Source organism: Clytia hemisphaerica, unplaced genomic scaffold, assembly GCF_902728285.1.
Source record: "Clytia hemisphaerica strain Z4C2 unplaced genomic scaffold, Clytia hemisphaerica genome assembly, whole genome shotgun sequence".
In the NCBI taxonomy this organism is placed as follows: Eukaryota; Metazoa; Cnidaria; class Hydrozoa; order Leptothecata; family Clytiidae; genus Clytia; species Clytia hemisphaerica.
Genome location: NW_027104129.1, coordinates 423,683 through 439,279, shown reverse-complemented (window position 1 = coordinate 439,279; position 15,597 = coordinate 423,683). Strand labels below are relative to the sequence as shown.

General features: G+C 35.9%; 1 protein-coding gene and 1 long non-coding RNA gene across 2 annotated transcripts in view; one reads left to right on the top strand and one right to left on the bottom strand.

Annotated features, from left to right (window-relative positions):
- Positions 1-15,597, bottom strand: part of LOC136813642 (uncharacterized) — a 319,208-nt gene that overhangs the window by 203,784 nt on the left and 99,827 nt on the right. The window lies entirely within an intron of this gene.
- On the top strand, positions 4,537-6,915 carry LOC136813601 (uncharacterized). Its single transcript, XM_067070099.1, has 5 exons — positions 4,537-4,589; positions 5,189-5,328; positions 5,564-5,721; positions 5,945-6,057; positions 6,473-6,915. Exons 1-5 carry the CDS (start codon positions 4,584-4,586, stop codon positions 6,710-6,712), a joined length of 657 nt encoding a protein of 218 aa, XP_066926200.1. The 5' UTR covers positions 4,537-4,583; the 3' UTR covers positions 6,713-6,915.

The window sequence follows — 15,597 nt, the reverse complement described above, 5'->3', positions numbered from 1 at the left end:
ATAATCTATTGACAAACAATCGTCTAAAAAACAAGCTATTCTGATTCCTTGAACACGCCAATACTTGATGAGGGCTAGCCTCTAAAACTTTCCTTCAAAACTGAACGTGTTTTCTCAAACTCCCTTTAACCCTTGAACTCTTTTCAAAGCATGATATATTATTCTTAGCCTTATCCATCTCCTGATTTTTTTTTTTTTTTTTTTTTTTTTTTTTTTTTTAGATCACTGCTGCTTCCGATGTCCTGGTTACACCACAGATGTAACATTTGTTAAGTGGGTTTAAGTACCTGATTGGATGGCTCTGGTTAATGTTGTGGACTGAAATAAAAAGGGCCCTTGAAAATTCATATGCCCACTTCATGCTGAGGAACACTTTGTTGTATCGACCGTGGCTGAGGCACCACTGGTAATCCTTGAACCTGGCTTGGATGAGATGGTGCGAATCTTTTGGTCGGCACTTGGCTGGCAAGGCCTTGTTTGTGGTTTCTTTCGAAATGAACCTACCTTCTGCTCCTCGAAGCTTGGAATCGTTATTCGAATCATCTGTAAAACCTTTGGGCAAATATTCATTGGTTGTGTCCCACCCTTCTATGGAACTATCTACGTACTTGATAATTTCCTTGCGTTTAATTAATTGATCCTCAATTTTATCGACCACATAAGATAAAATTTTTGTCTCGTTATTTAGTTCGTATATATTTTGAACAAACATGTATTGGTGCTTATTTGATATGTTTTCAAAGTCATATACAGATTGTTTAGTTTTCATAGTATTGATTTGAGCTTTTTTTTTTTTAAAAAAGAATTGTCTTTTCCCCTTTTTTCGTCTGCCCTGTCAAACTGTCTTCCAGGAGATTGAAAAAATTTTTGCTGACAAGCTATAGGTTCGAAAAAATTACCTTGTTGAGGTGTTTTACTGTTGTAGCCCCTTTGACCTCCTTGTGCTAATGGAGCCCCTTGCTGTTGTGGTAAACTTTGGTTTTGTTGGTACCCTTAATTAGGGTTGTATCCCTTGTCTTACCGATGTCAAAATACCTTTATCAACAACAGCCATTAAATCGTCCGTCTCTGAAATGGTTGCTGAATGTGTTTGGGCCTTCTTCTTAGGTGCCATATTATTTTAATAATCTTGAACATTGAAGTTTCGAGAATACGACTTGTAACAGGTTTGAACGACGTGTGATGCAAATAACAAAATCTACCATTTTTATGAACACGCGAAACTCTCAATCTACAGAACGGTAATAGTAATAATAATTTTAAACGCCCCTGACCGCCTTTGGTTTTATACGAAAACGTAAATAAATACACGTAGTTCCAATAATGTATGATTTTTGTCACGTGTGGTAAAGCTGGACAAGCTGGAGTTTTTACAAGATAGAGAAATGCTGAACTTTGCAGAACACCATTAATATTTGTTTCCTTATTATAGCGTTTAAAATTTAAAAGTTCTATCTAAAAAAAAATCCCCAAACCCGAGGTCCCAAGTCAACCAAAATATTCACACTAACCTAAAGTCCCAATGTCCCGAAGCCAAGAATTGAAATTTATCAAATTTCTGAAGAAAAAAAAATTACTCCAAACAAAAGTCCCGAAGTCCCGAATTATGATATGTCAGAAAAAAGTTTTACACCAACCTAAGGTCCCGAGGTCCCGAAGTCCTGAATTGAAATATGTCAAATTTCTGATGAAAAGAAATCACACCAACCTAAAGTCCCGAGGTCTGGAAATCCCGAATTGAAATATATCAAATTTCTTAGAAAAAAGATTACACCAACATTGAAATATATCAAATTTCTGAGAAAAAAAATTACACCAACATTGAAATATATCAAATTTCTAAGAAAGAAATTTACACCAACCTAAAGTCCCGAGGTCCCGATGTCCCGAATTGAAATATATCAAATTATTGAGAAAAAAAACTTCACCAACCTAAAGTCTCGAATTGAAATATATCAAACTACTAAGAAAAAAATTACACAAACCTAAAGTCCCGAGGATGACTAAATTTTCACGAAAAACACCCTTTGTCACAGACCCACTTGAACCCCAGCTCAACTGGAAAATTTGGTAAGAATTTCGTCCTCGGTAAGAAAATTTTTCAATTTACAGTAATATATTTCTCAGGTCTATCGACCTCTATGAAATAATCATGCTTAACATTTTACAATTTTACAGTTGTAGGCGCACGGTGGGCCTCTTAACCAGTCGTCTTTACAATATTTCATTTTCAGTAACAGGTTGGTTATAGATCTTCTTAAAGTAGAGTTTTGTCCGAGGACTTCCTCTAACCTTATATATCCAGCTGCCATCCTTTTGTAATTCTGTTTTCTCCTTTGCCTTCCTATGCCACTCTTTGATGGTTTCGCGTTCTTTCTTCGAAAAATCGTCGGATACTCTAAATTCGTCTTTCTCTAATTTGTGGACTGATGCCAGAATATGACGTTTCTCTTCTTCGTTCTTTAGCACGACTTTCAAGGGTCGCTATCTTTTTGTTTTGAACATTTCGTCCTTCCGAGCTCCTATTCTTTCTGCGCTGACGATGTTTACCTTTAATCCCATTTGGTTTTGTACAACTTCTTCAACATAATCCTTATCACCTACACGTTGTTCTTCTAGGTCTTCATCTTTGTTCTCTCCGAGGTTGTGAACAATGATATTGTACTTTGTTAAGTTTAACCATCGTTCTTCTTCTTTCTCTTCTTTGATGAAATTCTTGATCTTTACCTCTTGTTTCTTTAGCTCATCTTTAGTAATGCTAGCGTATGTCTGTTGTTGCTTTGATTCTATATCGTGGTCTTTTTTCTTTAGCTCATCTTTAGCGATGCTAGCGTATGTCTGCTGTTGTTTGGATCCTTTAACGACATCATCTTTGTTTACAAGATCGTCGATCTTCTTCTCCAGTCTATCCAGTCTTGCGAAAACACATTGCTCATCTTGATCTTTCTCTTTACCTCCAGTATTTGTTGCCTTGTTATTGGTCGTTCTTTGTTTACTTGTTTTGAACTTCTCTAATAATATTGGCGTGACTGTGATGCATTTCGCACATTCGAATCTCCTTGCTTTGTACTGAAGGCAAATCTGTACTTGGTAGGCTGGAAGCTCCGAACAGGCATAATGAACAAATCTTTGACACTTCCTACACTGCAAGACATCGTTATCCCGTATTATTTCATTTATAAAGCATTCATTTGGGGTGCAGGATCCATATTTTGATGAAATTTCCGTGTTAAGATTTTCAGAAGTTTTCGCCATTTTGTTGCATTGTCAAGAGCACAACCGCACAGATTTTATTTGACGTCAATTATGGAAAAGTACCCTGCAATTTTAGCCCCACTGGGAAATTGATTTTGATTTCATCCCTACTCGAGATTCAATGTTTAAAAATTGCACTCCAAAACCATCCCACTGTTTTTTTTAAGCTTGGAGCAATAAAATTTCTATCCCCATGGGGATTTCAATAGGAATTTCTATCCCCACTGAGGAAAAAGCTACACCGGGGCTGTAAGACGGAGTGTTATAAAGCACTAAGAATTGAACAGCGATTCCCGCTAGTTCCATTATAACAGAGGAACTAGGTCCGAATTTAATAAGTGATACATAACACCCTCCCTTAATTCTGCCTAATATAATAAAAGCCTTGCATGACTAGAGTAAATGTTATAATTGTTTGTAAAAGCAAGGGAGGCAAAATGAGGTATGAGGACGAGCCAGTTTATTCAAAGAATAGAAGATGGAGAAAGCAAATCCTGATGTTAAGCTTTAGTAGATTGTATTATTATCTAGTTTTTGGGTTTTTGGGAGTAAAAGTAGTCTAGCATTTTGGTAAAAAGATTGCATATTTAACGTTTGACACATCTGTAAGAGGCCAAATTCCGGCGCAATGCTATCTGACAGTATCCAATGTTTGTCAAAATTGGTTTTTGTTAAGGTTAATTTCCAAACTCAAGTTGCACATCCTCGTCGGCTATCCCCCGATCTTGGGCCACTGCTAAGACCGTAAAACCTTTAATCGCTGCTAATTTTAGGGCTTATCCTTTCAACGTGGAAATTAGGCTAGCTCAGGAAGAGATTAATAAATTATAATTAACCAACATATATTACCGTCCATCCGTCCGTCCGTCTGTCTGTCTGTTCCATAAACTGGGCCTTCACACCCTGTGGGCTTTCTTGTTTTCTGTCCATTTCGAAAAGGAAAGATGGTTGAGAAGCGTCTTTTCTGCTACGATTACATACTGCAAACAAAATGAGACGGTAACCCCTTCGTGCTAATCTCGTTAAGGAGTTATCAAGAACACTTTTCCTGTTGTTTCTTAAGATGATCTCATGTTTTCGTACCATAAACTCTAACGTCAAAATCTATTTTGTAGCTGGCTTATCTTTTCCACGTGGATTGAATTATGTTTACATAAAAATGATAAATAAATTATAATCAATAGACATGTGGGCTCAAACTAATTATTCGCTAATTAAAATTGGATTAAATCTTAAGTTTTAAGCAGTACGTTTCCATCAGTCTAAATATAAGTAGCTGTAGAAGAGTATAAGGTTTAATTCATTTTTTAGTTCGTTGATTCATTAGGATGAAGGTAAGAATAACCATTTAAATCATACAAAACACTTACAGGTAACAACACATTATCAATGTTGCTCAAATTTTTTTACTGTGAGTCTTATAGTTATCTTTTCCTTTTCAAGGACTTTGAACATCTTCTATGACCTTCCAACACATTCAGCCGAGGCTATATATAGGAAAATGGTTCAGAGAGTAAAACGACTAGCTAAACTTTCCATTTCCGATAGTGAAACTAATTCGGGGCAAACTCCACCTGCCCGTGAACCATCCTTATTTATAGATATGTCTGACGCTGGCAGCTGAAGCTTGTCTTACGCTCATTGCGCTTGCTTTAGCTTTATCAATTTCAAAACCGTTTCAATTTACTTCCCCGATTCGCGAGTATGATAAAACGATTACCTTATCGGTCAAAACCTAGTCGGCCCTTAGTGACTAAATTTTGACGAGGTGACTAAAATTAGGACCGACTAATAATTAAGGCTGACTAAAATTAAGGCCGACTGATTTTTGGCCGATAAGGTATCTTATATGTATATATTAACATATCAATATCAATTGATGATGATTTACTGTAACTAGAATACGAATAATTATAGTCTCTTTTCACTTTAGACTCTTCTGCTCTTCCTGTTCCTTGCTACTCTTGTAACTTGTGCTTGTGCTTCCAAACATCCTAAAGAATCCAATGACGACAACATCGACTTTGGGGATGACTCCATATCCTCATTGCTGCGAAACGAAGTCTTAAATAGGTAATTACTTTGATTATCTTGTCAGCTAAGTAACTAAAACATAACTAGCCGTCCCGGTGTCGTCCGAGACGACCCTTTTGCAATTATTTTTCTCGCTTCGCTCGCTTTAATTTTGCCGTCAAACTCTTGATAATTTGAGAAACTTTGGCGCCAAGATAAAGGAGTGAGATAAAAAACGTACATCGTCCTACACCAGGAAGTCATGAAATTTAAAGCTACCATCATTTTTTTGTAGTGATGAGGAAAACGAAGATAACGATGATAATGAGATTGAAGACAATGAAGACTTCGAAGATGAAGAACTTTTAAAAAAGAATGTAATGCAAAAAGATCCATTACTTTTTTCTCGAAGAAGACGGAGAAGAAGAAGATGTGCGAGTCCTGCTAAAAAAAGTAGGCTTCGATTTTAATGATTTTATTAAGAAAAATTCCCTTCTGATATTGCGAATTGGTCTAAAACCTTTTCTCGAGACTTTAAAAAGATCTATTTTTTTGCATCATACAGTAACCCCAGAGATCATAATTCTAAGTCCATACAAAAGAATTGATACTGATAGACAAAATATTTTGTAGAATGGTCTGTAGACAAGATATTCTATTATTGTTTTGCGTTTAGAATGTCATGTGAAAACCAATGGCTGTGGATCTGGCTGGTCTGCGAAAATTCCATACATGTACAAGAAATTGTTGACTCCTGCATGTAACAAACATGATGTTTGTTATAGCTGTGTAAGTCAATGATATATTTAATACTTTTTTGGCAAATTCGAACCCATCCCCTTAGTTTACTTGTTTATGATTTTATGGCTTTTTTGATTCTGATAGCTCTCACAATAGGTTTGTGTCACTTCCATCGGTAAAGTTAGAAAGTTATGTAGATGGCTGTGAGATTGACCTAGATCTAGATTGACCTTTTTGGTCGTCAAAATGGAGTGTCTGCAAAAGCATCACTTCTGATGAAACTCATGCTTTTTTATTGCAACAAAATTGATAACTCCTTAGTCTGTGTGTGAGAAATGACAAAGGAAATGTTTCTTTCCTTAGCCCAAGAATGAAAAAGCTCCCTTTGGTAAATCAACTTATAAAATGGAATTGTCAAAGATTTTAATGTAATTTTCACTAAACACTTTTTTGTTAAATCCAGGGCAAAAAATTTGGTTGGTCACAAAAACCTTGTGATGTTCGATTCAAAAAAGACATGTATCGATTATGCAGGTGCAAGTTGACAGGATGGAGGGTTGTTCTTCGACCGCTTTGCTATAAGAGAGCACTTCTATTGTACAGCATTGTACGTCTCTTTGGAAAGAAGCATTACAACAAAGTTGCTTCGAATTGGTGCAAAAGCTGTGCGATTCCATACGGAAGCCCTAATTATACTGTTTGAATTATATTCATCTTTTGAAATTTTGCTGTAGCCAAAACAAAGTCATTATGTATTTGAATGATACTAAAAATGTTAGAAGTTTTATTTTACCACGATACTACCAGTCCCGCGCCTAGCTCGATCGGTTAGGTTCTATCCGAATTGGAAAGAGATTTCCCGAGCTTGAAGAATTAGCTCAAATCGAAAAACGACTCAACACTAAGCCTACGATGACCAGCTAAAATGAAACATTCTCTAGGTGATAAAGCATTAAACATTCAGGCTTTTCACCAAGGAAAAAAGGTTTACCTTATTTGTCAAAAAATCTTTTGAGACTGCTCTAAGCTTAAACCCATGCTGCAATTAAGGTGAACAAAGCCTAGTTGGGAAGATATCCCATTGGGGAACCGTAGCTCAGCCCGTTCGGGAAGTTCCTGCCCAAATAGGAGAAACCTTCCCGTTCAGGGTAGTATTGGGACTGAATGAAGTAGCTAATAAGTGAAATTTTGAGTTTTTCATCGTAATTGCTTAGCAGTAATTGTAATTCAAACTTATTATGATTTTCATATTTTCTTAGCTTTTATCAACGCTTATAATTTCATATTTTGTTAATTTTTCATAATATATTATGGTTCTCTTTTTCTACAATGACTTGTTACCAAATTTTGGACTACTGTAATTAGAAATATACTACTTTGCAAATAAAGTTTATAAAAAAAATGTGACTGTAACTACTCTGTTACACCTACACACCCCTTAACGTTATGAATTTTTAAAAGTCATAACGCGTAAAGTAACTATATTTTTCAAGATTTCTAAACCAAGCAAAAAAAACTGTGGGAAGGGTATGGGCTGGGTCATAGCCCTTCCCCCGGGTCTACCTAGACAATGGAAAAGTATAGGTGTGTGTCGTCTTTAAGGTGTCTTTCATTGATTTCAAAGCCTTAAAGGGGCTAGATCCAAAACTCTTTGATGGTAAATGAAAGCTTTTTATTCTCGGGTACCTAATAAATGGAGGGTTTGGAACAAGCGGGGTAGGTAGAAAAATTCTCAAAAATTAATAAGCAGGGGGGGGGGGCGTTGGAACAAGAATGTCCTCTACCCAGGAATTTTCGAAAAATCAATTAGCGGGGGTACGCTTTAGGTACCCGAGAGTACTTTCCATCCAGAAGGTTTTTCTCGAAATCCGTTGGAAAATCGACCATATGCACTTAAAAATCCTTGTCGATAGCTTTCCAATTGTATAAGTGGTTTTTGGTTTTAGCGACCTTGAATTCTGCGTCAAACTGGGCTAAATAAGAGAGATTTCCAATCCTGGAAATATCTTGGAAATATGATATTTCCGGGATTTCCAATGATTAGAAAAATGATATTTCAAATACTTTTGTATATAATACTTATGGAAATATGACAAAGGTTTGGAAATATTATATTTATAAAATGTCCAATCATCAGACAACGAACATCAATCTGACGTCAATATTATGGCCTTGAAATTGACATTACAGTAGTAGAAATAGTACCGTCCACCTAACCTTGCGGACTCGTGTAATTAAGACACATTTCTTTCCACCAGTAATATCAACCTAAAGAAAGATTTTTTTGAAAAAATGCTGAAACCATAAGAAAAATGAATTTGGTGGTTGGCTTCCCTTGAATAATTTTTTTCAAATGACCCAAAGAACAATTGCTCCAAAATTCAAACCTGTATAACTCTTTGAACTGTTTTTGTCATAAGAATTGAAAGGTCTCCTTGTCATGTTCTATAAACTCTTTCAAAAAATATTTTCTACGTTTCTTTTTACATCTTTTTACATTTACATTTACATCATCACATCCGGTGACCCAGTAACCACAAATAAATTGCACAGAAAAATAACTTACTTGTTTTACCTGCATCTAGCTATGAACTTACTAAAGTGTGGAGCAATTATTCATGCAATAGACCGTCGCGTTCGCCAAAAGGAGTATTCAACATGAAGAACGTTGCGTCCTACACAAAAGGTGTTTCTTCTATCACTTCGATAGACTACATATTCTTTCCTACAAAAAATAGAAGATTATACCTGTGTTTTTGTAGTCAAGTGTAATGTGGTGGAGATGTTCGAAAAGTATACTTTAAATCTATGTCAAGATCCCTAGCACTATAATAGTTAATTGGTGCATTCACTAACTACACAAACATAAAATACTAAGTACAACTTGAAACGAATATAAATCTCTTTAAATGCTCTAAAAAAACACCAAAAAACATTATAATGGACTGTTCCAGAAAAAAATGGTACATGGGGGAGGAGGGGTGGAGGATATTTTTCCCGGGGGGTAGCAAAAAATCATTAAAATTTGCCTTGTCCGGTAATTGTAAATTTGCTCTGTCCGAGGGTAATTTGGGGTGTCCTGGGGGTCAGCAGATGCTTGTCCGGGAGAACCTATTGTCCGGGGGGCCAAAAGTCACCCTGTTCGCGGGGTAAATCACTAAAAAATTTTATATCCTCCACCCCCATGTACAATTTTTTTCTGGAAGAGCCCAATGATACACCACTCAACTCAAGCTCGAGCAGCCATTAAAAAAACTCTCACGAGGAATGTTTACAAATGCTTGGTTACGTTAACTGTGCATTTTGCGCTCTCAAAACACTAGGTTTTATCTTAGTCCATTTTTTGAATCTATTCGAGAATATTCTAGAAGTTTCTACGTTTCTACACCGTGTTATTTATACTTTCGTTTTCTAATTTTTTTTCCGAGGACACCGCCGTCGCCGCGAAAGGCTATCGTAATACTTTCGCTAGGCGAAATTAATAAAACTTTCCCCGATGGAAAAAAACACTCGAATCTCAGGCCAATTGTAAATATGAGAATCCCTCGTCCCCACTATGAAATTTCATTGCTAAAGTCTTTCTTATTCGCTGAAAACAGTTTGCAGAGTTTGGCAGTTTTTCTCGAGACTTCAAGTCGAGTTCATGTGCGGAAAATAAGGTTTTCAACTGTCAGAAACAGGGCCCGCCTGGTGCGTACTAGTTTTTAAACTCAACCAATTTTCTCAATTTTTAGCCTTTTTGGAGCAAATTTACCAGGTGAACTTTAATAGATAAGGAATTGATTTCCGCGGGGATGAGCTCATCCACGAAATTTTAAGGTTTCGCGTAAAGAGGGGCGCCAAAAACAAAAAGTCTCTAAAAAGGGCGCCATATTCTGCTAAGCCACCCCAGAAAGTTTCTCCCACCACGTCACTGCACCTAAATCCGCGAATTCAAGATATTTCGCACAATCTCTCGTGCTTAACGAGCTCTTGAAGGCTTAATTCGTGAGGTATAACTGTTTGAAAATTGGTCACTGGTAAAGGCATCCCAGCTGGTTCCCTCACCAAGAAAAGGTTAAAGGACTAAAAAGTCATTAGAAAGGATCACTAAGTGCTGAGGAGTGCAGCCTTGCATGCCATACTTAGAAAACTGGCGCTGAGCCAGTATTCTCTTAAAAGACAAGCCCTGGCTTAGTACAGATTAAAAAGTGGAACAGGCTTTCAGATTTTACATATAGCTGATTTCGTGGAACTGTTAAAGTAAGAGCATCATTTTCGATCATTCGCATATTTGGCCCATATTCGACTTTCTTTATTGCTACCGAATTAATAAGCCAACGGCATCACCGGTCGATAATTTTCAAAGCATGGCATAATTGGATACTTCCTAAAGCGTGCAATTAATTAGGTGATATGACAAACATTTGTTTTTAGAAGAATAATTGGTGAAATCTTTCTAGAAAATGGTAATTACTTGAAACAAGCATGGCCTCATTTTTTTCGTGTGGTTTCCATACCAATGTGCTTTAATTAGTTTCTGTTCAATTATAGTGATTCCGAGGCACAGCCCTATCCTGTATAAATAATGGAGCAAATTCTTCACACAGCAATCATTCAATCGAAGTAAAGGAGCTCACATCAAGAAAAAGCAACAACGAAGGTAAGTTTATAACAAGACGACTTATAGTCGAAAATTTCGCCTTTTGTACGATTATTAGATAGATAAAATAAAGAATTAAAGGCCCGAGGTACAAGTCAGAATCGAATAGACGAAAAAATTACCCTTAGAGAGACATGTTTGGTAAAGTTCAAAGAGTTGTTCATGTGTGGAAAATAAGGTTTTCAACTGTCAGAAACAGGGCCCGCCTGGTGCGTACTAGTTTTTAAACTCAACCAATTTTCTTAATTTTTAGCCTTTTTGGAGCAAATTTTCCAGGTGTACTTTAATAGATAAGGAATTGATTTCCGCGGGGATGAGCTCATCCACGAAATTTTAAGGTTTCGCGTAAAGAGGGGCGCCAAAAACAAAAAATCTTTAAAAAGGGCGCCATTAGCCAAATTCTGAAGCCGCTCGCTGCGCTGCCGTGCGCAGCTTGTAGGGACAAAAATTACTTTCGCTTTCGTTTTTAGGCGGCATTCGCAGATATTTGGTAAGAAAACAGTGAGACTCCCCCTTCTTTTTACCAGCAAAAAATAGGAAAAAGAGATTGGATTTATGTTGGAACTTTTATTGGATTTCAAGAAAAAGCCTCTTCCAAACATGAAACGTTTATAATCACTCATAGTTGGGGGAATTTTCAATTATCCCAACTTGGTCTTTGGCCTATAGCCTATGAACTTTTTGTACTGTATATGCCTTATTTGGACTATTACTTTTCGTAGAAAATCTTTTCTGCTCACTTTGGGCCTCAGTTGAGTATGATAGGTAGATTTTGGGTTGGGAAATAGGTAAAAAGTAAAATTATACATAAACATGTTTGAGTGTTTGAGAGTATTTTGACTTGACTTCATGTTATGTTTTTCTTATCTTTACCACCACAAAATTATTCAACAGAATAGAATTTATAAACTATTTTCAAGCATAAAAATATTTGGCTGAAGCAAATTTTGTACAAATTTTATATATTTAAATGATAAAGTAAAAACATCTCAAAATTTTTTTATTATAATCCTTTGTGACAGTACTTTTTCTGTTGGGAAGTTGGAAGTTTTTCTCCTCCACCGAACAGAATTGAGCACTGATAACTAATAATCCAAATAAAAAAATAATTTCAGACAGTGCTTTAGGCATCATAACTTTGCCTGGAAATGCAATAACTACAAAGTGGATTTTTACCGTCAAGGGCTCTAACTTGGGACAGCAATTCGGCAATCATTTTACCGAACCTCTACCTATTAAAAGTCATTTTAAATTAACATAGAAAACAAACTTGTTGTCAACAGAGATTTAACAGTGAAAAAACAGTTCAGAAAGTCAACCATCCCATGATATGACACTCGTCCCAAGTTAGAGCCGTTGACAGTATGCCCGATTTCCAAAACAATAACAATCCATTATATGATATACACAATCATGTCAATGTCATAAGGTACTTTCAATTTTTTGCGGTACCGTAGGTCGGGGAAACTTCGGAATGAAGGAAACTTCGGACTAAAATCTTTAACAAGTGATTACTTCGCGAGGATTTAACATTTTATCGTACTTTTTTCTTTCACAGTTCAGAAATGAAGCACACTCGACGATACATATCAAGCGACGGAACGCCGAAAGAAAAATGAAGAAGAAATTGAAGAAAACCACGATATTTTACCATCTTCCATTGTAAAGAGATTTGTTGGATATCTAAAGCGGCGACCTCATAATTTTATTTACGTGATGAAAAGAAGAGACATTGAATGTAACGTTAAAAGTTATTTGGGCTAAAAATATGCATTCCTCAATCTTCAATAGCTCTTCAAAGTTGCTCCATAAATTTGCCGAGAAAGTCGCTGCGAGAATAGCTTTACCGTCAGCCGAGAAAGATCTTCTTTAAACGAATCCCAAGAGAAACTTCTTGGAGAAACATAATGTGATCTCGAAGCAATTACAAGAACTTTGTTCTGACGTCACATTGATTATAAACGTGCGGATAATTTGGTGCTTTTCATTATTCATTAGTATAAAGTAAAGTAAGGTAAAGGGAAAACCCTTTTTTTATTAGAAGTCGATGATGGTGGATTTTTTTCATTAGAACATTAGAATATGTCAAAAAATTCATGGAAAATGCTTGCTTGTAAGTCACCATCTATGATCCACATAATATATGTTGGATGCAGATTTTAATGATTTAAATCTAAGATTATCGTCCGGTACACTTGAAGACGCGTACAAATTTTCACGAGCATAAACTTTCGCGAATTGCCCTATTTAGAACTTATCAGAGGAAGATAATTGTAATTGTAAATTCATTGTCTTTTAACGAGCGTTGCACTCCTTCGTATGCTTCTGCCATACTTGCTCTATCGTCTTAAATCCGTAAGTAGGTGTATATAGTCGGTATATTTTTGGCTGTATGTATTAACAAACTAAATTTCGTAATCGTAACATTTAACCTTTAACTCAAATCAAAAGACGATAGGTTCGAAAATTTCAAACCCGTCAAATGATATGTGCTTATTACACCCCTGTGTCACAGATCCTCCAGCCCCACTGGAAAATTTAGCAAAAATACAATGGGAATTTTTATCCTCTCTGTTGAAAAAAATTCCACCGGGGTCACTCTGAGATAGGGGTGTCTTATTTAAAATAAGGTAAGACATATCGGTGATGAAGCAGAATTAGATACAATATTATGTCTTACTCGGTAGGTATTTTAGATTTATTTCTTTTCATCTCTTTTTAATCTAATCTATAAAACCTGTATTGACGAACTTGTGAACCGCCCGTAGTCCCACTGGTAACAAAACATTGAATTCGTGATTTACCAAAGATACTATAAAAGCTAAAACATTTGTATTTATATTCTCTTTGGATTTACAGTACGCGTTTTGTTCCAATTTCTTTCACTACTAAGACGTAGGCAAGCCTTGTGTAGTATACTGGGTTACTTTTAACCACGATCTTGATCGCGCTAATTTCCTCGCACGTCCACCTGGTCCATCGTCGAACAATTATCTAAATCAAAATTGTAGTCCACTGTTGAATAGAAAGTCAATTTTCTATTCTTGATAAATTGGAAACCTCATCAAAGACCGGGTTTTATTTATTCCGCTTGAAAGTCAACAGTAACTCAAGTTATTTAAAGCGATATTTTTAGCAAACATTAAATTTCACTTGACTTGTATAAAACACCCATTTGTCCACAGCGATGGTTTTTGTTGCTTTGATCCCGATTTCATTGAAACTACTAAAGTGCATGTATACGTAATACGGGAATCTTAAAAGAGTTATGATAATACGGGAATGTATAATGTAATACGAGAATCAAAACTAAACTCTCATATTGCGAAAAATAAAACTTGAAACAGTTTTTTCACAATGAACATTTAGCTCTCTCGCTTATATCTCTATAACACCCATGTTTCACACAGCCCCGGTGGAACTTCACTCAAAACAACAGGGGGCGTACGGGGTTTGCGAATTCCGAAATACCGAATAATTTTGCTAAAATTTCTGAGATTCCGTAAAAAAATACTTGTAATTCCGATACTGAATTTTTTGGTTATTTTTCCTCGTTTTGACTAATTTTTCATCAAACATGATTTTTCATGTATGAATTCCGAAAAAGGGGGCTGAAGCTTTATAATACCAAAATTCCGAAGCAAATATTCATGGATTACTGATACCGAAACAATTTCAGCATATTCCGAAATACCGAAGGAATTTTGCCCGATTTCCGAAATTCCGAAGAAAAAAAGGTTGATTTCCGCAATTCGGAAATACCGTACGCCCCCCCCCCCACATAAAAAACGGGGTTGAAATTTTTTATCACAATCTGTTGGGGTTGTTTTGAAGTGCTTTTTCAATTTCCTAATGAGGTTGAAATTGAAAAGATGTTTCCCCACCGGGTACGAAATCTCGGCCCAATTATTCAAGTGGAGCGGGAGTCGACACAGGGGTGTTTTAAAAAGACCGTTGTTACTTTATTTGAAAGTCGGAGAAGTTTATTGTTTGATAATGGGCTTCCAAAAAAATAATACTCAGAACTTAGCATCCGAAGGTCCCGCGAAAAATAAGAAAAATATTTTATGAAATATAACGATATGATAGTAACATAAGGAAACGAGACAGTCTAATTGAAAAAGTTCTTATAAAACGTGTTTGTTTCACCAATTCACTCTGAGCAACGGATTAGAATAGGTGGATTAACTTCTCTCGTTGCTCCCAAGAGAGATCCATTGTCTTCTCATTGTTACAAGAAAAATCTGTAAATGACTCTGCGCACTCCTCGTTTAGTTTTTTCATTGTTTTTATAAGAACAATTTTCCAATTTATACAGTTTCGAAAACGAATTTGTCCTATGATTCGATCAATTTTGATGATTTTGCAAATATTTTAAATCCTGCACTTAAGTTTTAGCATCAACAAACGCTAGACCAGTTTTAATGTAAATTTTTAATCTTTTGTCAATGGCAATCTTCAGATAAGTGAAAATTAACGTATGGTCTATAACTAAGAAACTATCGATGGGTCACGAATGGGTTGCATACTGGTGAAAGAAGACTGTATTTAGAATTAGGAAAATAAATTTCAAATTATTTGGCTAATTTCTGCATTGGATAGAAAGGGCTAAAAAAGTGCATTTTCTTATTTAAAATGTACCACGTGATACGTAATGACCAATGAAAATGTTGAAAGTAATGATTTTTTACAACTTTTTTACAACTTATCAAGTTTTAATTGCTAGCAAACTCGTAAAAAAGTTTGATAACCTAACGAGGAGTGTTTTCTATGAGTTCTTAATCCACCTATTCTAATCCGTTGCTCTGAGGAAGACCCTATCAACTCATTATGTGTTTAGCGTACATAAAAAGTTACGTGTAAAAACTAATAATCGGTTGATGAGTTTTATTATTCACACTTCCATCGCACGCCCAAAAAATTAATGACCAATTAAGCGCAATTCG

Excerpts from the sequence above, each read along its gene's own strand:
- LOC136813601 (XM_067070099.1), top strand. Across the intron at positions 5,329-5,563 it reads CGAAACGAAGTCTTAAATAG|TGATGAGGAAAACGAAGATA; the intron begins GTAATTACTTTG and ends ATTTTTTTGTAG. Across the intron at positions 6,058-6,472 it reads ATGATGTTTGTTATAGCTGT|GGCAAAAAATTTGGTTGGTC; the intron begins GTAAGTCAATGA and ends TGTTAAATCCAG.